A 19,874-nucleotide genomic window follows, 5' to 3' on the forward strand; every position below is an offset into this window, starting at 1 on the left:
GGAGAGACAAGGTAGAGAATTGTGCGAGTGAAATGTAGAAGGGAGGTGGGAGGGAACGAGGGTGCAGTGAAGAGAAAAGGGCTGGCTGCGACATGATGATTTATCAGGGCAAGTGAAAAATTCTAAAATCAAAATTAAGCCTTTATTTGCCAGCTGGCTGCCACTGACAAGCAGACTGAGTTTAGATATAAGTAAACAAATCTCTGCAGCGCGGACAACTACTTTGTTAAAGCGGGGCCTGGGAATTAGCAACCCTCAGGGCATTAGAAAAATTAGGTACTGGAAGCATGAGAGACGAAGTTAGTAGGCCACTTTATGCTTTTTAGACTATAGTTCTTAGACTATTTATTTTTAACACCTAAGACTACTAAAGATTAAATGCAAACTTATCTTCAGCCCAGAATAACGAGTATCGCTAGCCATACTCCTTTTCACTCTCTCATTGTGAAAGATATTCTGAATGTTGGAGTCAGCAACGAGGTCCTGTAGTGTAACGGATTGATCAGATCACACAAATCAAGATGTGGAAAAGATGGTAATATGCAATTAATTCAAATTGTCATCTAAATATCATATGCCATAACTCGCCTACTGTACCAAACATATCCTAAATTCGATCCTCTAGAATTCTGAAATAAGTTTCACATCCGGTTTGAACTTATCTGCGCTCCGAGATAAGCTCCTTGTCTCCGGAGTCAGAAGTAAGGTTATTTCCCTCAACATGCTTTGTATCAGGCTTCTCCTGGGGGTACTGCCCATCATTGGCAGCAAATTCGTACAGGGGAGGGAAAGGTGGGACATCCTGACGAAGAAGGTATTTCTTCAAGTACCAGGGTAACTTCCTAGTGTAGTAAGAAGCATGCTCCTTGTTGCTGACACCAAAAACCATGTCGAGTTCTTCGAGAGTCAAGTTCTTGGTCTCGGGAAGAAGGAAGTAACAGAAGATCCAGCCAAAGATATTCCAAGCTCCGTACCAGCTCAGAGCACCAGTTATACCGAATGCTCGTTCCAAGGCTGGCCAGGTCAAGCTGATGACAAAGTTGAATCCCCATGTAATGGCCGTGCTTGATGCCATACCAATATCTCGAATATGGAGAGGGAAGGCTTCTGCACTGTAAGTAAAGGGGACAGGGCCGAGACCAGGTGAGTAGACAGCCATAAAGAGATAGAGACCTGTGGTGACAGTCCCGATGAGAGCCTGCTGGTTGCCTTCACCGATGTTGAACACGCCCCCAGTGAAAAACAGACAAGCCGCCATGAGAGGGAAGGTAACTAGAAGCAAATTTCTGCGCCCAAAAGTGTCAATGGTATAAATTGCAGGAATGGCGAACAGGAAATTGATGATGCCTCCTCCCATGGAAACAAGAAGGGCCTCGGACAGACTGTAACCGGCGTTACGGAAGATGCGTGTAGAATAATATGCTATAACATTTACTCCACAGAATTGTTGCATGAACTTTGACACCGTTAATAATGAATGGTATTGTAACATTAGATGTGATTCGACTTACCATACAGAACCAGGCACTCTGAGCAGCACGTCGGTTTCGGCGAACAGTGAAGAATTCCTTGACCAAATTTCGACCTTCTCTTTCACTGCGCTCGATCTCCAGTAGCTTGTAGGCGTAGTACATGTCTCGGGTGGCTTGAACAGAGTTAAATCGAAGCTTTCGAACAGAGCGGAATGCCTTGTTAAAATCTCCCCGTTCCATATACCAGCGAGGACTCTCAGGACAGAAATATACTTGAAGCATGACAATCAGTGGAGGCAAAGACGTAGAAGCCATCATCCATCGCCAGGGAGAGTTTGGGCCGCCAATGAAGGTCACCTTCTCGAATGCAACACAAACAACAAATCCAAGCGCGATACCAAAAGCAGTCCACATCTGCCACATCATGGTAAGAGCACCACGGATGTTCTTTGGCGTGCATTCAGCGGAGTAGACAGGGGTGGTACTGGATTTGGCGCCGACAGCAAAGCCGAGCATGAAACGTGCAACAAGGAAGTTTGCAAGACTATGGGGTTGTTAGCGGGGAACTGGGAATGGAACATAATGACTGACTGAGTGGTAGACGCCATCCAGAAACCAGTAATAGTCGAGATAGCACAGGAGATAAAAATAGTCCCGCGACGACCAGTGTACTTGTTGAGGATAGGACTAGTCCAACAACCGATGAGAGCAGAGCAGAGATATGGAGCTCCGTTGGTGAACCCTTCCATCCATTCATTTTCGATCTCAAACTCTTTGAAGTAAAATTCCTAAATTTGACGTCAGTACTTCAGAAAATTCCTTTTTGTACGGAAAGAAATACCTGAGCACCATTGACAGCGGTCTGATCCATACCCTGGACGATAGCAGATCCAGCACAAAGCGTACAAAGGAAGTACAAGGCAAACGGTTGATGCCATCGAGAAGTCTCTTCCTTGCGGAGAACAGCCTTCTCCTCCTCGGTGACAATGTCAATCTTCTCGAATGCTCCGGGGGTGTTGTTGACTTGAGCGACAAGAGCTCCCTTTCGAAAGTCCTCGCGATGCTCTTGGAGACCCTTGGAGTCGACGAAAGCGTCAACGTCAGCAAGGAGCTCTGCCCGGGTCATACCCGCTAGAGGGTTGCGCAGCAGAGTAGCTTTGGAGACGCGGCGTTGGCCGCCAATGTTGTTGGGGTTGTCATTGACAAATGTGCCATTGCTACTAGAGTTGCGATGGCTGTCGTTGATGTAATCCTCCGGGTACGGAGCTTCGTTGTCCACTCTTGGATGCGGCATGATGCCGGTTGATCAGAGAGCTCTTTGTTGAAACAACGCAAAATAGAGACTGCACAAGCAAACTGACAAGCTTTGAGATCTGGGGAAAGGGTTGGGGCCCCGGATTTTCGTTGATCAAATACGTTGCTCTGAATGTAACGAGAAAAAAGAAAATTCTGGAGAAAACGCTCATAATTAATACATTTTCATCCCAGGATTCGGACATAATCCACATGATGAGCAAAGCGTTTGATGCTGGAGGAGTGGAGAGTTCGCCAAGATGATCGACATCTTGTAGTGCCGTTTTGTTTGGCTGGGCGCGGCTCAAGGCTCGGTGTATCCTTGTCTGGGCGACCCGGTTTATGACGTTGGCCGAGAAGAAGTGAGAAAGAAGTGCTCATTCTGGTGTTTTTGGTTGCTGATGTTGGGTTTGGCGAGTTTCTTGGTGATGACGCGGCGGATGTAACAATGTTGAAAAAATGAATTATACAGTTTTTCTTGTGCAGTGGGGGTCCTTCCCTTGATGGAATTTGGTGTTTTCTCTGAGATGTCACAGAAGGCAGGCACCACAGGATAATCACGGGCCTTCACAACATGAAGACATGCGCAGTCATAAAATTGTCGAAATAAAGTTTGATTCCAATTCAATTGATCAACCCGCGATCATCGGCTTCACTAATACATTCCCCACCAAACTAACAGATGTCTCTCCCGTACTGCGATCGGTAGCCTTGAAAGGAACGCGACCCTTGTCCGTGGGGCTTCCAAAACTCTACTCGATTAAGCTTAAATGAGTGACCCTCACGCGACAAGGGTATCTTGGCGCTAGGCTGGGCGTGCGTCAGAGTCTGTCGAGCAAACATGGATAATTCTTGACGTCAATTTTCTTTGTCTCACAGCAAGTTTTACTTTTGGAGGAGTGACATCGGATATCCCTTCATGTCTTTGGATGTCTCAGGCTACCCCGAGTTTCTCGCACGTGGAAGAACAAGCATATCTCTTCACACCAACCACCAAAGCCAAGTTTCTGTCTCCCACAATGTTCAAATAAACTCAACCGATCATCAACAAAGCCAAGCTACCAAGCCCTTGTAATCTGCAGTTGGTGGGACATGACCCAGTGTACCACGACACCGAGTACAACGACATGTCTCACAGCCTTTCTCGGCCTGTCTTGGTATGGAGAAAGACCCAATATTTAATTCTGTTGCCTAATGAACCTGGCTGGCCTCAGGGTAGGTATGAAAAATATCCGTGGGAAACACAAGAGACGCAACTAGTGGATACGTTCATATTATTTAGATCGAATTTCTTATGCTGTTGATTCTACAAGCTGAAGACTGGCCTTTCTGTTTCCCACACACCGACCTAGGTGCATGCAACTGATGGTTCAAAGTTCTCAAATTAACTGGAGCCTCTTCACCGGTACACCCCTCTTCAACAATGCCGCTTCTCTCATACGAGGATCGTCCAATAAACATTCGTTTTTGTCATTGTTATGCACCCAAACAGGAATCTCGCGACCCATGACTGTCGAAAAGATTTCGTGAAAACCGTCTAGAGGAACATCATCAAGGCGTGGATCGGTATAACGCAGAATTCCCTCCTTGTGGAAAGCAATCTGAAAACTTACCCGATCCCATAGCCTCTCCCAGCCAGAAAAGTCATTTCCAAGTACCGCTGACCCGTCCACAAGTTCTGGGTGGTAGCATGTACCTACAACGGAGTATGTGTTCGGTTTGGTCCCTGGACGTAGGACAAGTGGTTGTCTTAAACCCAGAATAACTGCCACCAAGTCACCCTCTAGACTCTCTGGTGGAACCCGGATAACACATCCGTTCCGAGTCTTCATACACCCACTTGCATACCTCTCTCCAGGTAAAGAACGTATGTATACCTCGTCTGCATCCTGCGGATCCACGATATCATGGCCATCTTTCATGTCGCCAGTTATTAGCCCTCGTATCTTTTTCCGCCAGTCCTGAAGACAGCGCAATGGACTTTGGTCCGTTGGATCCAATTTCTCAATGTAATAATCTCGAACAGATCCATGTGTCATCGCTATAATTAACGGATCAAGATGAGTGTCATCGTGTAATAACTCCTTGTTGCACAGACTTTGCACTGCGTCCGCAATCACCTGAAGATATTCCGCAGGCGTCTTTAGGAAATCATTCTTCACAGGTACCAGAAGAGGAGTCCCCACCAACTTGTCACAAAGGAGTCCAGCTACCTCTAGCACGCCAGGTTCAACAAGACGTGCTTCGGGAATGGATTTTGGAGCCACATTACCGTCACTCACCGCTAGACCGACCGGCTTCGCCAAGTTAGGCACCCAACTCGGACTGGCAGGCGCTTTGCAGTAGCTCAGGAACACGAGCGACTGTTCCCGGAAAAGAGCGTCAAGGCATACGGAAGTAAAAACTTCCGTGGTAGACTTCGTATAGTCAACTTCAATAGCCTTGGCTGCTTCAGGTTTCACCAAACAATAGCAGGCAAATACCTTGTCTCGTTCGTCAGAACATTGGAAAGTCGACGACCACAGAGTAGCATTCATCCAAGTAGAAAGACCACGGTATTTTTGTATTTCACCTCTAATGGTGAAGGCTCTTATGTTAGAGCTGTAACGAACAGGATCGAGTCTCAAACTGGATGGCGGCTGTTTGAATGTAGACACAAGCAGAAGGCTATCCTTGAACGTCGCCCACAACATTTCCTCGTAGCCGAGAACAACGGTACATGTCTTTTCATCTGCCAAAGCTACTTCTTGAAGCGTCCACAAGCGCTTATACCAATCCAAGTCCAGCAGACATTCTATAGCTGTCCACTGTTGCGTACTGAGTGGAAGAGGGCTTGCTGGGTCATGAGTCCGAGGGTCTGCTGTATCTTTGAAGAAGTAATATATAGAACCATGCTCAACCGAATGATGATATGATTTGATCTGATGTCCTGCCCAACGTAGGGTATCCATGGCAATCCTACTCCAAGACGTTTGAGGACCAAGCCATATCACAACCCTATTGGCAAGGCTGTAAATTTCGCTCATGCGTGCTACTTGTGAGGAACGTTCAGAAAGGTCTCTTTGGTTGATACAAATAGAATCGCACCAAATGATTCGTTCTTGCTCGGGATTGCGGAGGTGTTGTAGAGCTGCAGCGAGATTCCGTCCGATGTCAAGGCTGCCTTTTTCACCAGAACCAAGTCGCTCATCAAGTATAATAGTGTCTGGTGATGACTGATCCCCCCAGCAGTAAGACAATGCCTCATAATAAGGCAGTTTCGAGTTCTGGTCGAGATGGCCAATAATGAGACCACCAGAAAGGGGATCCTGAGGAAATCCGGGATGCAACGCTAAGAACCTAAATTGCTGGGAGTCCAGAGCTGAATATTGAAACGGAGCCATTATGCCAAGTAGTATCGGATGTTTAGAGTTGGATAGATTTACGGAGTGAAATCACGCGACAGATGAGCAGAAGCGGGGATGACATGACCCCACTGATCTGATATGCACAGTCAGCTCTTAGGCAGGATACCATCATGGAGGATACTGATGACTGGCTCCCACTATAGTGGCGCATCAACGATTGAAATATAATCTTGAATAACCTGTTCCTCCTGTGTAAATTCAACATGCTAAGAATCTAGTTTTGTGTCCAATATTCTAGGTCATGAACATGGCAAAAAAAGTCTCAGGCTTGGGAAGTAGCTCAGGATGTTCGGCTCCGCCACTCAAAGCTGCAATACAAAGTAAGTTCCATTGAACATCCAGCATCATCTTGCACTTAATCGCATCGTCTTCAGGCATGCTCAAGATGACAGTATGCCCGGAGATGATAGGTATGTTTGAATTCTTGGGTGCAGGGGCTCCGTCGTCCTCGTGTTTGATCTGCATCTCGGCCATCTCCTTCATACCATTCGCGTCATTTTCTAGGTATATTAGTCTGTCAGGACTCCCACTTCGGCGGTATAGCCAGTTGAACTGAATGCGCACATCCCACTCTCCATCGCTTCGTGCTTCCTTGTGAGGCGAGATGCCCAAGCATTTTAGACCGAACAATGCTCGCCCCCATAAAGGATAAAGACGGCGATCAATGGATACCATGTTCCAGTATTTGTCGGAACTTCCTGATTGGCGGCTTAGAAGTTTTTCAAGATCTCTATGTGCTTCCACGGGATAGAAAGCTTCAAAGGCCAAGCCGACCTCACCTAGAAGTGCTCCGGTTTTGTTCCTACTGTCTTCATTTTTATTGCAGGCGAATGGAATGATATGGGCCGCCTGTGCAGGTGATGTATTCGTGAAGATGCATTTATATTCATCTCGTAGACAGCACCGGTCCCTCTCCAGTCTGTTGCGGCTAACCTCGTCTTGTTGGGGGCATTTATCACGAGGCTTTTCGTCATTCTTGGTGACATCCTGAGACTGGGGTTCACTCTGGGAGGTCTCTGTTGCTTCAGGTCGGTTGTTTGAATTGGTGGATAAGATTTGTTGCCTCTTTGGATGGGGCGCTGGCACATCAGATTGGAACGCGTCCAACTTTCTCTTAGGTTGTGGCGGAACCGTATGGTTGATGCAATCAATGAAATCATGTTGGTCATCCTTCGAACCCTGCAAGACTAAAGTAGGTTAGCATATACATTGGATAAGGATAAACAAAACTAACAGTGTCCAACAAGAGAGGATGTATACTCTAAAGCATGATATAGGCACGGTCCCGACAAACTCGTATGGTCAAGAAAGCGTTCGCGCTCCAGGGCTTGCGGGCGACTCAGGGCTTGTAAGGGAACTAGCAATATGATTGCAGCGTGCATTGCTGTCAATCGAAAATGTTTGTTCGACCTGCGAATGCGTTCCTCGATCTTCGCAGCATATTCGTATCGCAGCTCTTTGGTGTCTTTCAGATCACTTTTATGGAATGACTCCACTGTTATGCACCGTCAGCTCTTGGACAAAGATGTTAACGCATCCTCAGATCATCTAATGTATCAAGGAGCCAGGATTTACTCACTCTTGACTTGATGTATTGGTGGATGGATGGGGTGAGAACTGCCAAGGTCTTGATGAGTGGCGTTGTGGACTTGCTGGTCTAGGTGATTGATGGTGGGCAGAGGAAGGAGCTGCGGCTGTTTATATGACTTAGCAAGAACTTCTTTAATTACCGATGTCATAGAGTTTAGGCAGCAGCCTAGTTAGGTTTATATTGGCAAACTCTGTCTTAAGAGGAACCATATACAATTTCTGTTTAAATAATGTGCAGAAATAGACTAATCACTGTTGAGAGCCATAAAAGCTTTATGATCTTTCATATTATACTGAAGACTATTGTTCATTGTGTCAACTGTTAATAGTATCATCACTTTCACTCAATACAAAATAATAATTGATGTCATTTAATAACTAAATATTTAGTAAAAGAAAACTCACGCATGGTATGATTCAAACACCCTCAGAGACAACAGAAACCCGATGGTGGTCGCCACCTTATCTAGTAGGATGGACTTCAATCGTCCCAGGATGGGGGTTAGGCTCCAAAATACTTGAGCACAGGAAGTAGATCAGGATATTCCGCCCCACCACTCATGGCTGCGATTTGAACGAGATGCCACTGAAGGTCAATCGCCGATTTGCAATTCTCAGCGTCGTCGGAGGACATGGCAAGAGTGACAACATGTCCAGACGTGATTGGGATATGTGCGTTTGGACCAGGGTTATTGTTGTCCTCAAACCGGATCTGCTCTTCCACTATCTCCTGCATACTGTTAGAACCCAGAATTAATATTTTATCTGTAGGTTTTCCTAGTCGGCGTTTTAGCCAGTTGAACTGGATCTCGACTTCCGCATTCTGGGCGTCGAGTGGCTTGATGCCTAAGCATTTCAAGCCAAAAAGGGCGTGTGGCCACTCGTAACACAGCTGATCGTTCATACGGATCTTATTCCAACACCTATCGGAACCATCAAGACTATTGCAAAGAATTGTGCAGAGTCTATCGATTGTCTCCTCGCTCAAGAACGGTCTGCTGCCTACCAAAGACACCATGGTCTTTCCAGCGCTGGCCGTGCTGTCACTCCAAGAACAAGGTAGGATATGTGCTACCTTGCCTACCGCTGTAGGCATAAAGATGCAAGAGTCTTCATGGCTGGTTTCAGGCGCTGAATCGGCTACCTGTTGCTGATTTGATGAGCCCAATGGGGATGGTCGATGGACCGTCTCGGCCGGTCTGTCTGAAGACGATGTCCTGTTGTCTCTTCTGTCTTGATTTGATCCATGTACGTCTTGTATATGTTAGCATATTCATTTCTACAGGGAATGGGGGGGGAAACTTACAGTGTCCAACCAGGTTGGCGATATCTCTGAGAGTCCACAGGAGCTCGGCTCTATGTTTTGTAGTAGAGTCAAGAAGCCCTCCAACTTCGAGGCATGACATGGGAACGATCAGTAGAGTCGAAGTTTCAAACGTCGTCAGTCGAAAGTTCTCAGCATTCCTGCCGATTTTCTCCACGATCTTCGTGGCATATCCGTATCGCAGCTCTTTTGTCTCTCGTAAATCACTCTTGTGGGGGGTCCCAGGGGCTTTCACTGAGTCTGGCTGCATCTCCGAGGGCTTAGTTTGACGAAGGGTAACCAGCCACTCTTTCTCGAAGGCTGTGTCGCTCATAGTTCTGATGTGGAATAAATAGAAAATACGTAAAGGACGAAAGATGGAGACAAGAAAGAGATTGGTGACTATTGTGCTTAAATAGCAATATCCAGGTCAATTTCTTCTTCGTGGGGAAATCAAAAACTGTTGTGTAAAGTAAAAGGAATGGAAAGTTGAGCAGGTCTCATATTGCCTTTATGTTACGTGACAATTATAACGTGGCTTCTCGAGGCGTCTGTGATTCAAAGCTGCAGGGCAACGGGAAAGCTCAAGATTAAACTTTGAGCATGCACAATCATCAAATGAAACTCAAAATGATCCAAAACTGTAGAGCAAGGGAAAAAGTGAGTATTATACTTCGTACAGTACTACCAAATGAAAGTTTATCTCTTGAACAAACGACCCACAGCTTCGACAAACATGCCCAAACCTTTTGTCCCTCTCATCACTCTTGTTGAGCACCGCTACCATTTGCCTCTCTAAGCGGCAGAAAGAAGGCTTCGCGGCCTTTACGTCGCTGTTCAGGTACGCGTTGCCTTGCAGCTCGTATACAAGTTGATACTTACATGTGTCAACTGTGGCCATGCCTCCTGTACCTTCATGCTTTTTATCATTTATCAACTATATCTGTAGTCTATTCGGTAAGATAGAAACGGTGCCAGAGTTCAGTTTCCCCATTTCCATATTAGAAAATTAGCAAAGGATCGTAGTCATCTTCTTTCAGAGTTATGGACCAAGGTGGCAGAATACCGACCAGATTCTTACCATCACGACCAAACTTTTCTTCAAACTGGCAGACCAAGCCAGACTGTCACAGACACCATGCGTATATTACTGTCTGTAGCACCTATTCCCCTAGGCTGGATTTCGTAGCTACTCTATGTGGGTATACTTCTTCGTTCTTCGACCAACAAGCCGACGAGGACAAACGTGGATGTAAGTGTCTTTGAAGATTACTGTGGTTGAACTCGATGACTCGTGTCTCTTGGGGTAAGAGAATTGGACTGTTGAGGAGCGGCCGTTTCGGAAGTGGATGTGTATAAGGTGGAGGGATCTCTGAGATCCTGTTGTTCTCTCTCTGATTGCTTGCTGTCTTGAATGGGTTAGCATGTGTAGTTAGATAAGTATAAGTAAGAATAACAGGCGAACCTAACCAGAATGGTCTGTACACCTGCTCCTTCTGTTGTCTTACAGTCAAGGGAGCCGTGACGCCGTTGGAATAGGTCGAAGCTAAAAATGCAGTATGGTAAACTGTTGCACACTTCTTCACTGCGTTGCGTGGAGTGACATAGGAGTTTCTCGACTACTGATCCCAGCTGGGACCAGATTGTGAACTCTTCGCCTCTTCGAATTTGGCGGGTCAGCGATCGGAAGGCGGCAGACAGCAGGCGGAGTAGGTGTAACAATGAAAAATAAAAAGATTTGTCTATACAGATAAAAGAAAAGCCCCAATTTCTCTTGACCAAGGCACAAGCAAAATACTTACCTACCTAGCCACCAATCTTTAGGAATTGATGATAACTAATACAAAGATTTGCTCTAAATATCATAAGTCAGGTAACCGCGGCAGCCTCGTCTATTGTGATTCAAGGGGGAAGGCATACATTTCCCATACTGTAGGTAAGTTTAAGGCCACAGGCAGTTGGTAGATATTCACTTAGCTTGATCTACACCTGTCTATTTGTAGACCCCCTCAATGTATTTAGTTTCGATTCTAGAACTCGTAAGCTGTTAGCTGGACTAAGGCGTTGCCCAGTCAAGATTTGCAGAACTTGTAAGTGAGGGTGTGCCAATATAAGTCACTGCACAATACTCATATCTTCGAGTGCCGTTCATCCGGTAGCTCTCTCATGTGTGTGCGGCCATAATTCAGGTCCGGCGTCGGAAATTACAGAGTGTGATAAACGTCAGCCAACTGCGTTTTGGGAGCTGTAATAACATGCTCAACTTTCTGATATGATTCCATCTACTGAATTCCATTGAACAGAATTCATCTCTCACGGAATGACTCCCCCAATGCAAATAATCATCCTGTTGCTGCGGAGTGACGGATCTTGGATAGCATGGGTCAACTCATGAATTTGGAATTAATGATGTAAATGATTCTCTTTTTCCACAGCTTGAGGCTTAGCTCGCTTGTATTTGTAGAAGTTCTTTACCAGTGTCACAGATCGAAAGTTGCTTCGCCCATGAATAACTAACTGACACAGATCGCCACTTCCATGTTCATCAAATACCTCCCACTAGTCTTTCCATAGCCACTATTTCAAAGGTTTTGATTAACCGTTCACAAATCAAGTTGGACAAACGAGTTATTGCTGTCGGTTTGCAATTCTTTGTGGTCCTTTCAAGGAAGTGTCCTTGTACCGCCCCCAGGGTATCTTTAGGGGCCCCTGATTTCAAGTTCCAGCACGTAGCCCCCGATCTCGCACCAACTCTTCTGTCTGATTCTATCATTACCCCTACATGTGCTGCAGCTCAGTATCTCCCTCGTTGCCGCGTACTGGTTGCCTGGTTCTTAGGGCTAGCCTTCCTCCCACACTTTTATTCTCCTCTGGCCTCTTCCTTCCCTTATTCCTCCTCCTTCCTTTCTCACCACAGCCACATCTCGAGCAGCTTGGGAAGTCACCTTGAGGCTTTCCTTTCCAGGTAAGAAGACTCTTTCTTCTCTTCTACCCTTCACTTCCCTCTTCCCTTCCATTCCCCTGGTACTGATCACCGTTTTCGCAGCTCACCTGCGCGCGTCTAACACACTCACTCACTACTCAGTCTTGCACCGATCGCCAACATGTGTGTCGAGATCATCGCCCTCGCTGTGTGCCGTCCGGTAGCCGACAATGACCAGGACGAATACTGTGGAAAGTTTCACCTTGTCGCTGGAGGTTACAACGTCTGCAAAGAGGCACGTAGCGATTTCATCGGCCACTTTGGCACTTGCGGAGAAATCACTGCCGAGGCTCCCGCCACATTCACACTGTCGGACACTTTGAAATTTCCCTGCATCCCTTGTGCTACCGAGATGGACAAGCGCCTGAAGGACCACAAGAATCTCGAGCCCCACCTCGTCAAGGGTTCTCCTCTTCACGAAGAGTACCTGGAGCAGAAGTCCAAGGGTTTCGAGGCCACTGGGCATGAGCATCCCACCCACCCTCACCACGCTGAGGGCTCTGTCACCAAGGGCAAGGCCGCCGTCCACGAACCCGCAAAGGCGCATGTGGTGGCTCTGGTCCGTACCAAGTTAATCACTGTTTCAGCTCCTGCTGAGACCCCTTTCGTCGAGGTAGCCAACGACATGCAGGGCTCTGGCCAGTCTGCTGCTACTGATGTCTCCGAGAAAAATGAGGAGGAGTCTGCTCCTGCTGCTGACTCTTGGACTGGAGCTCCCATCGCTACTGAGTCTGTCACCGATGAGTCTGCTATCACTGAGCCTCCTTTCGAGAAGGATGATGAGACCACTGTTGTCGCCAACAACAATGATGGCGAGACTTCCGTCAAAGCTGGTTCTGACACCGGCGATGGTAAGAGATTCCCTTAGTATATCAATTGAGATTCCGTGCTAACATTCTTTCTACAGATCATCAGAAGGGAGTTGAGGGTGACACCGCCCCCATCACTCGCCGCCCTGTGGACTTCAAGTACAGCGCCGAGACAGCTGATAAGCTGCGCGACACGACTGAGAAGTTCGCTTCTCTCAAGTCAGGATTCCTCGCGGGCAAGTCCGTTTGATCTAGACGCACATGGAAGTGGTGGAATGAAAGTAGTGGAGATCAATATGGCGAGGACAAATGGGAGTTGCATCTGATGATAGTTTTGATCCGTAGGTCGGCTTCTTGAAGACAGCCCGCAATCAGAATACAAGTTCATCTCAATTCAGTAATAGTCACCATATCATCTTGTTCAAGTGTACCATTAAATAGCTTGCTGAGTGACCACGGATGTTTCTGCTTCGCGATAGCAAAGCAACGTAGAAGTATGTTTGTCTAGTGCTGACGGGAATAGACAGGCTTTAACGAATCCACAACACCAAACCCCAAGACAAATTCTGCAGTGATTGGCACCCTCTCTCGTACCACAACAGTAATGGCTGCTGGAAACATAAGGGATAAAAGAAATAAGCTAACTTATGATACTTAGACTATATTTCTTGGGCTATTTATTTTCGTCTCCTAAGACTTAGGGGGCCAGCTTCTCTGGTATCCTGCAGGAGGCAGGGTTAGCAACTTAACACCCTGGCGAGGGTTCTAGCCAATCACTCGCGTCACTATACCTCAAGCTGAAAGCCCCTGCATCGCAATCAGGATCCTTTTTTTCTTCTGCGTCCCGACCTCGTACACGTCACAAGAGAAGAGAGTGGACAAATCCCACCCATTCTACCGCAGCAAACTCACAAGTTGGATCTCTACTCTAGAGATTTTGAGTCGTGTCTTTGTTTGTCCCCACTGCAGATTCTGCCAACTCAGTAGCGCCGTGACGGCTTCAGAGTCTGACCAGGCCTCGAGGTATCAGAACGATTGACCACTGGAAGCATAAGAGACGAAGTTATTAGGTCAGTTTATGCAAATTGGACCATAATCTTAGGTTGTTTGTCTTTGCATCCTAAGAATTGGTAGGCTCACGTTTCTACTACTCCATTAGGCAGGGTCTGACCAGGGCCAGAGGGTCCACCACACCGCTGAGACAATGTCGACTGATGGCACTCAAATGGCTGAGTCGGGCAAGCGCACGGCTCAAGATCTTGTGAAAGAGATAGCTAAAGAACGTGGTTATCTTGGTGAAGAGCAGCTTGCGCGGATCGGGGAGATTAACCCTGAGCTTCGTCGTGAAGTGGAAGAAGCACTACTCAGGAAAGATGAGATGATCGGTTCTGCTGTCCTCACGTACGTACTACTTTCTGATCACACATAACTCAGTTGGCCAAAAGACAATCTAACGTTTAATTAGACTTGCCAAGAATCTTTACACAAGCAACGCCAGGTTTGTCTTTGAGTTGCTGCAGAATGCCGATGACAATGATTACAGCACCGCTGTGTCACAAGGTCAGGACCCGTATGTCTCTTTCAAGGTGCACCCAGACAAAGTGACAATCGAGTGCAATGAGAATGGTTTTACTCATGAAAACTTGAAAGCGATTTGCGCAATTGGTAAAAGTTCAAAGGTCGGCGCGGCTGGCTACATTGGTGAGAAAGGCATCGGGTTTAAGTCAGTCTTCATGGCAGCCTGGAAGGTCCATATCCAGTCAAATGACTTTTCCTTCTCTTTCACGCATCGCAAAGGAGACTCAGGTCTTGGAATGGTTACGCCTGTGTGGGAGGAGACGAAAGAACCGATAGTTGACTCATCCACTCGCATCACTTTACTACTTCATACAAGTAAGGATCCGGACGAGGATGAACGACGTCGCGACACCATCCGCCACCAGTTCCAAGAGTTGCAACACACAATATTACTGTTTCTACGGAAGCTACGCAAGGTTCAAGTGTCTTTCTACGACAAAGAGAATGTTCAAACTGCAACCACTGTTTATTCTCTTCAAGGAAGCAATCCAGCGACCATTCGAAAGGAGACATCTGATGGTGTAGAGGAGAGACAGTACCATGTCACTAAGCACGTCGCTGAGAATATCCCTCGGAGCGAGAATAGAACATATTCGGATGAACGCGACCGTGCTGACTCTTCTGCTGAAGTCGTGCTGGCGTTTCCCTTGACAGATACGGGAGCTCCAATTATTGAGAACCAAGATGTTTTTGCGTTTCTCCCAATGCGACCAATGGGTTTCAAGGTAATTGGGGACATCTCTTGACAACATCACTCATCAACGAACAAATACTGACTAATGAATAGTTCCTCATACACACAGACTTTGTCACAGAAGCCAGTCGTCAAGGCATAGTAGTCAGCTCCCTCCGAAACCGCGCTCTCTTGCAAGGCATCGCAGACTGTCTTGTCAAAGCCATCGAAGAGTTCTGTCGTCATCCCACACTTCAATACCAATGGATGCGCTGGTTACCCCAACGAGACAGTTATCCTTGGGACAGTTTCTGGTCGAGTCTCCTAGACAGGATCAAGGAAAGAATACACCAAGTCAAGGTTCTCCGTACGCTTGGCTCTGGGCGTCTCGGTTCCATGTTCCGGCTACGCAATCTTTATCCGTGGCTACGAGATGAAAAGGGCGATCCCTTGTTCAAGGATATCGATGAAGAGATCTATCTTGCAAAAGAGTATACCAAAGATGACCTCGCACTGCTAGAGCCGTATGGCTTACAAGGAGCTGCTGCAGAAGAAATTATCCTCCGCATCGAGCACGATCTTCAGAGGGATCCTGAAGTGTCCAGTATGAAACGCTCGATGATAAACGAGGATGGGAATTCACTCGCGGCACGAGCACTTCTGATGTTATACCGTTCCCTTGAGAAGTCCAAGGCACTTCCCGGTCCGATTCGAGCACGGCTCGAGCATCTGAGATTTATACCACTACAGAATGGCGGATGGGTCTCTGCGAGTTGCCGTCCACTTTATTACTCTCATTCTTCGAAGCTGGAAATGCCTGACGGTCTCGGTCTAGCTCTTGTGGATGCAAAAGCAGCATCTAATCCAGATCGGCGTGCTTTACTTGACAAATTTGGTGTTGTTGAGGCGCGGTTCAGAGACATTCGGTTGATGATCATACAGAAGTCAATCGCTCCTGTTGCGAATGATACTTCTCTACACGCGTCCATCTCCTGCCTCAAATTCATGTACCTTTCTGAAGCTCTACTCAAGGACGAAGAAGCTCCGGCACTACTAAAAGGTTTCGCGGTGTATGATCACCAACGGCAGGCGTGTCAACCAGTCAAACAGAATGTCTACCTACCAAGTGATGATAAGTATGGACCACGTCAACTACTTTCACCATGCGGCGATGCGCCTGGCTTTGACGTACCATTTCTACATGACGAATATCTCCTTTCCCCGCCTGCAACGCCACAGGGTCTTCGCTGGAGTTGGGAGGAATGGCTCGAACTACGACTACGCCTGCGTCGCAATGTCCGACTGGGAATGATGGACAAGCAGAAGAAATTGACAGTTTCTTCTTTGTTCCGCTATATTGAACAGCATCGACCTGACCGCCTCCTGGGTGCCCTACAACGCGCATGGAGTATTGAGAACATCAATGTCGCAGCTTCTGGTCAATTGATCAAAGCGCTGCGTAGTATGAAGGTTCCTTGTAAAAGCCGAGACAAGCGTCTTCTATTGCAGCCTTTGTTGGCAACATTTATGCCTTTACCAGAACTCGAAGGTAAACATTCTCACTATGCTGAAGATGAGAACTTCCTGTTCCTAGACCTGGGTGAACCCATAGCATCCGATACCTACAGGATTAAATGGGGTTTCCTGGTAGACCATCTTGGCGTTGGCCATGCTGACAGCCTTAATTTTCACCTTTTTATCCTCTGGTCGATTCGCTACAGTAATGCTACAGCTGTAGCCCGTCGTCAATCGAGGATCTTGGATCTCTACGAGGTTATTCATACCCGATGTCGAGAGTCAGACAGATTCCTTAACGCTCAGACCAATGCAAGGTGAGTTTGTAAATGGATATAGGAAACTTCCATAGACTAATGGCTATAGAACCTTTATCAATAGGCATGATCTTGTATATATCCCCGCCTACGAAACGAAACCGGCAGCATGGGTGACGCCTGACAAGTGTCTTTGGGACGCGCGCAAAGAGATGCAGACAGCATACCCTCTTTCACATCTGTACCGAACGACCTTTCATCGATCTGAAGAAGAGCTCGACATTCTGAAACAGTTTTTCAAGATAACTTTAGGTGTTAAGGATTGTTCATGGGAGAATTACCTTGATGAACTGCGGAGTTTGAGAACTCTGGCAACTGAGGACTTTAACTGGGTGAACGACATATACAACTCCCTCAAAGCAGAGAGGCCGAGCTTGACTGACACCGATACTACAAAGATCAGGTACCGGTCCTCTCCAATTACATCCAGCGCGTCCAACTAACGAGAACCTAGGAAAGCATTTGCTGAAGAAAAGTTGATCTACTCCAATGTTGGCAATGTTAGTCACTGGTATACCGTCAGCGAGTGTCTATGGTCCAGCGCAACCCAGATTCGAGGCAAAGTAGCTCTCAACGATCTCTATCCGGACTTGGAGGATTTCTTCGTCAATTTCCTTGGCGTACAAGAGCTCACACTCAGTATGGCATATGACGAGCTCAAGGAGATGGGTAATAGGATTCCAAGTCCTCCAATCGCTGCAGTCAAGGACACAATTTGGGCACTCAATTCTTTGTTAGTGACGGCGGACCGCCAGCCAGACGAAAGACCTGTCTTGAAAGGAACAGTTTTCCCTGTCAAGTACCCTAATGGGTCATTCAAGCTGCAGTCGTGTCGTACGGAGTTCGCCATTGTCGACCGAAAGGCTCTGGGGGACATCTTTGGGACGCGAGCCAAGACCTTGGACTTTACTCTAGATGAAGTTCGTCGGCTACAGCCGTTTCTCTCATGGCTCAACATGGGATCTAGATATCTATCCACTTCGGTTCGGGAGATCTCGACCGTGGCGAGTGAGCACATGAACAGACTACAGTCTCCTGATAGAGAGATCAAGCAGAAGGCCGACGGTCTTTACAGGTACTTCACTCTATCCACCGTCATTTCTTTCATAAACCAAGCTAATCCTTATGCTTTCTTAGGATTGCCGTTCACTACAACAGTCCTCGGACACAAGATGACAGTTCGAAGCTTCATTGGATTCTCGCCAATGCGGAGGTCTACGAGACAGACGGCATCTCCTCTGAGCTTCATCTATCCCAAGACGGGCAAGCGATAGTTCATATCCAGGAACAAAGCGATCTACACATCCGTGAAGATAATGACACTCTCAAAATTTACGTCCCACGGGAGCCCAAGGCGCAAGGGTTTTGTTATTATGCAGCGCTTCCTCGACGATTACTCGAATGGATCATGACCGATCCGTCCACTCTTCAAGTCAATCGCGCTGGTTCTGAGGCATTGCAGATGGTCGCAGCGGTCTTGAATGCTCCTCTTGTCATCATGGCGCAGATTCTGGAGGCAGAGGGGATTATTGATGTATCCATCCCAACTGGCAGTTTCAAGCGAGATAAAGACAATGAGGAACATAGAGATACTGATGAGTCTAATACCTGTCAGGAAATAGAGTTACGCCAGGACGATGTCTCGAGCGAAGGAGTGGACGACACTACGTTGGCGTCGCTTGTAGAACCAGAAGACACTGAAGACGAAGTTGCTAGTCAAGAAGACTCTACCACTCATCAATCTGCTGGCGCCATGTCTCCACCAAGGCTTTCGGATCTTCCTATACGACAAAAGAGTCCAGCCATGTCAAGTTCGTCTGCGACTGGACAACCAGTTCTCACACCGGCTTCATCAACGGCTGGCTATTCCAGTGGGAACAAACGAAGACCAGTACATCGCACACGAACATCAAGCGCCAATACCCAGCACGGCGATGCGCTTGGCGATGACCAAAGGACGCCCGGTACAGCCAGTAATCCCGCGTTTGTGTTCGGGTCCTCACCCGCAATGCAATCAAGCTCTGCATTCCAATTCAATGGCCCAGATGGAGCTACACTATCCTCTACCATCGAAGACGAAGAAGTTTATATGGGAATGATCGACAATGTCATTGCTTCAGCCCGTAAAGCGACAATCCCTCGTCGTGATTATTTCGGTGAGCGTGGACTGTTCAGCGCGCTACCAGAAGTTGATGACGAGGTCCAAATGTCACAACGTTTCCGCTCGTATGGGCCTAAAGAACGGGACATGCGTATTGGGGCTCTGGGCGAACTATACGTAGGTTAATGTTAGTATTTCTTGAACGCAGCTAACATACTGTCAGGTCTTTGAACTTCTTCGGGGTCTTAATCCGGCTCTCTCACATTTCGGCAGAGACAATTGGCAGAGCCGGATGAGAAAGTTCATCAACGTGCATCCGACTTACTCCGATATGCCACCATGGAATGGTCAAGAGACAGCCGATATCGTATACTTTGATCGTGGGCGAGAGTTGACAAGGCATTTGGTGGAAAAACGACAACTCCGTCCTGAGTGGTTAGGCCTGAAACCTTGGTACTTAATTGAGGTCAAGTCCACGACCGGGGACAGTCGCACTCCGTTCTACCTGAGCAAGAGACAGTACGAAAAGGTAAGTGATTGTTGATTGAGCCATGTGAGACACCGTTGCTGACAGTTTTCTTTGTGAAGATGGGACAGTACACGGACACGTCGGCATGGTGTACAGTATCTACAGCGACCGCGACCGTACCCATTCCCATTTACCTGATCGCCCGGGTCTCGAATGTCGGCAAGACAAACATACATTTGGATCTTTACATCTATCCAGCAACACTGCGAGTGAGTAATTCATTGGTCTTTACGCCTGAATCATGGTCAGTTGTTCCTGGGCCAAACGCTCCTGGGATGACCTAGCAGGTATTGGTCTCTAAGCT

General features: G+C 47.2%; 7 protein-coding genes across 7 annotated transcripts; 3 read left to right on the top strand and 4 right to left on the bottom strand.

Moving 5' to 3' along the window:
- Positions 1–658: 658 nt before the first annotated feature.
- Positions 659–2,766, bottom strand: FPOAC1_003607 (uncharacterized protein; the record flags this gene model as incomplete). Its single annotated transcript, XM_044848166.1, has 4 exons — positions 659–1,456; positions 1,512–2,016; positions 2,064–2,260; positions 2,314–2,766. 4 exons carry the CDS (start codon positions 2,764–2,766, stop codon positions 659–661), a joined length of 1,953 nt encoding a protein of 650 aa, XP_044714082.1.
- Positions 2,767–4,144: 1,378 nt separating this feature from the next.
- FPOAC1_003608 (uncharacterized protein) lies at positions 4,145–6,148 on the bottom strand (the record flags this gene model as incomplete). Its single annotated transcript, XM_044848167.1, has 1 exon — positions 4,145–6,148. The coding sequence occupies one exon, from the start codon at positions 6,146–6,148 to the stop codon at positions 4,145–4,147; it is 2,004 nt and encodes a 667-aa protein (XP_044714083.1).
- A 258-nt stretch (positions 6,149–6,406) lies between these two features.
- Positions 6,407–7,554, bottom strand: FPOAC1_003609 (uncharacterized protein; the record flags this gene model as incomplete). The annotated part of the gene is made up of 2 exons (XM_044848168.1): positions 6,407–7,359; positions 7,407–7,554. The coding sequence occupies 2 exons, from the start codon at positions 7,552–7,554 to the stop codon at positions 6,407–6,409; spliced, it is 1,101 nt and encodes a 366-aa protein (XP_044714084.1).
- Positions 7,555–8,264: 710 nt separating this feature from the next.
- On the bottom strand, positions 8,265–9,399 carry FPOAC1_003610 (uncharacterized protein; the record flags this gene model as incomplete). The annotated part of the gene is made up of 2 exons (XM_044848169.1): positions 8,265–9,016; positions 9,069–9,399. 2 exons carry the CDS (start codon positions 9,397–9,399, stop codon positions 8,265–8,267), a joined length of 1,083 nt encoding a protein of 360 aa, XP_044714085.1.
- An 862-nt stretch (positions 9,400–10,261) lies between these two features.
- Positions 10,262–12,130, top strand: FPOAC1_003611 (uncharacterized protein; the record flags this gene model as incomplete). The annotated part of the gene is made up of 4 exons (XM_044848170.1): positions 10,262–10,317; positions 11,088–11,104; positions 11,592–12,030; positions 12,112–12,130. The coding sequence occupies 4 exons, from the start codon at positions 10,262–10,264 to the stop codon at positions 12,128–12,130; spliced, it is 531 nt and encodes a 176-aa protein (XP_044714086.1).
- A 39-nt stretch (positions 12,131–12,169) lies between these two features.
- On the top strand, positions 12,170–13,107 carry FPOAC1_003612 (uncharacterized protein; the record flags this gene model as incomplete). The annotated part of the gene is made up of 2 exons (XM_044848171.1): positions 12,170–12,899; positions 12,956–13,107. The coding sequence occupies 2 exons, from the start codon at positions 12,170–12,172 to the stop codon at positions 13,105–13,107; spliced, it is 882 nt and encodes a 293-aa protein (XP_044714087.1).
- Positions 13,108–14,061: 954 nt separating this feature from the next.
- FPOAC1_003613 (uncharacterized protein) lies at positions 14,062–19,854 on the top strand (the record flags this gene model as incomplete). Its single annotated transcript, XM_044848172.1, has 8 exons — positions 14,062–14,258; positions 14,323–15,160; positions 15,223–16,940; positions 16,990–17,343; positions 17,395–18,015; positions 18,078–19,218; positions 19,265–19,570; positions 19,630–19,854. The coding sequence occupies 8 exons, from the start codon at positions 14,062–14,064 to the stop codon at positions 19,852–19,854; spliced, it is 5,400 nt and encodes a 1,799-aa protein (XP_044714088.1).
- Between the last annotated feature and the right edge of the window lie 20 nt (positions 19,855–19,874).

The sequence above is a fragment of the Fusarium poae genome, chromosome 1 (assembly GCF_019609905.1).
Source record: "Fusarium poae strain DAOMC 252244 chromosome 1, whole genome shotgun sequence".
Lineage (NCBI taxonomy): Eukaryota > Fungi > Ascomycota > Sordariomycetes > Hypocreales > Nectriaceae > Fusarium > Fusarium poae.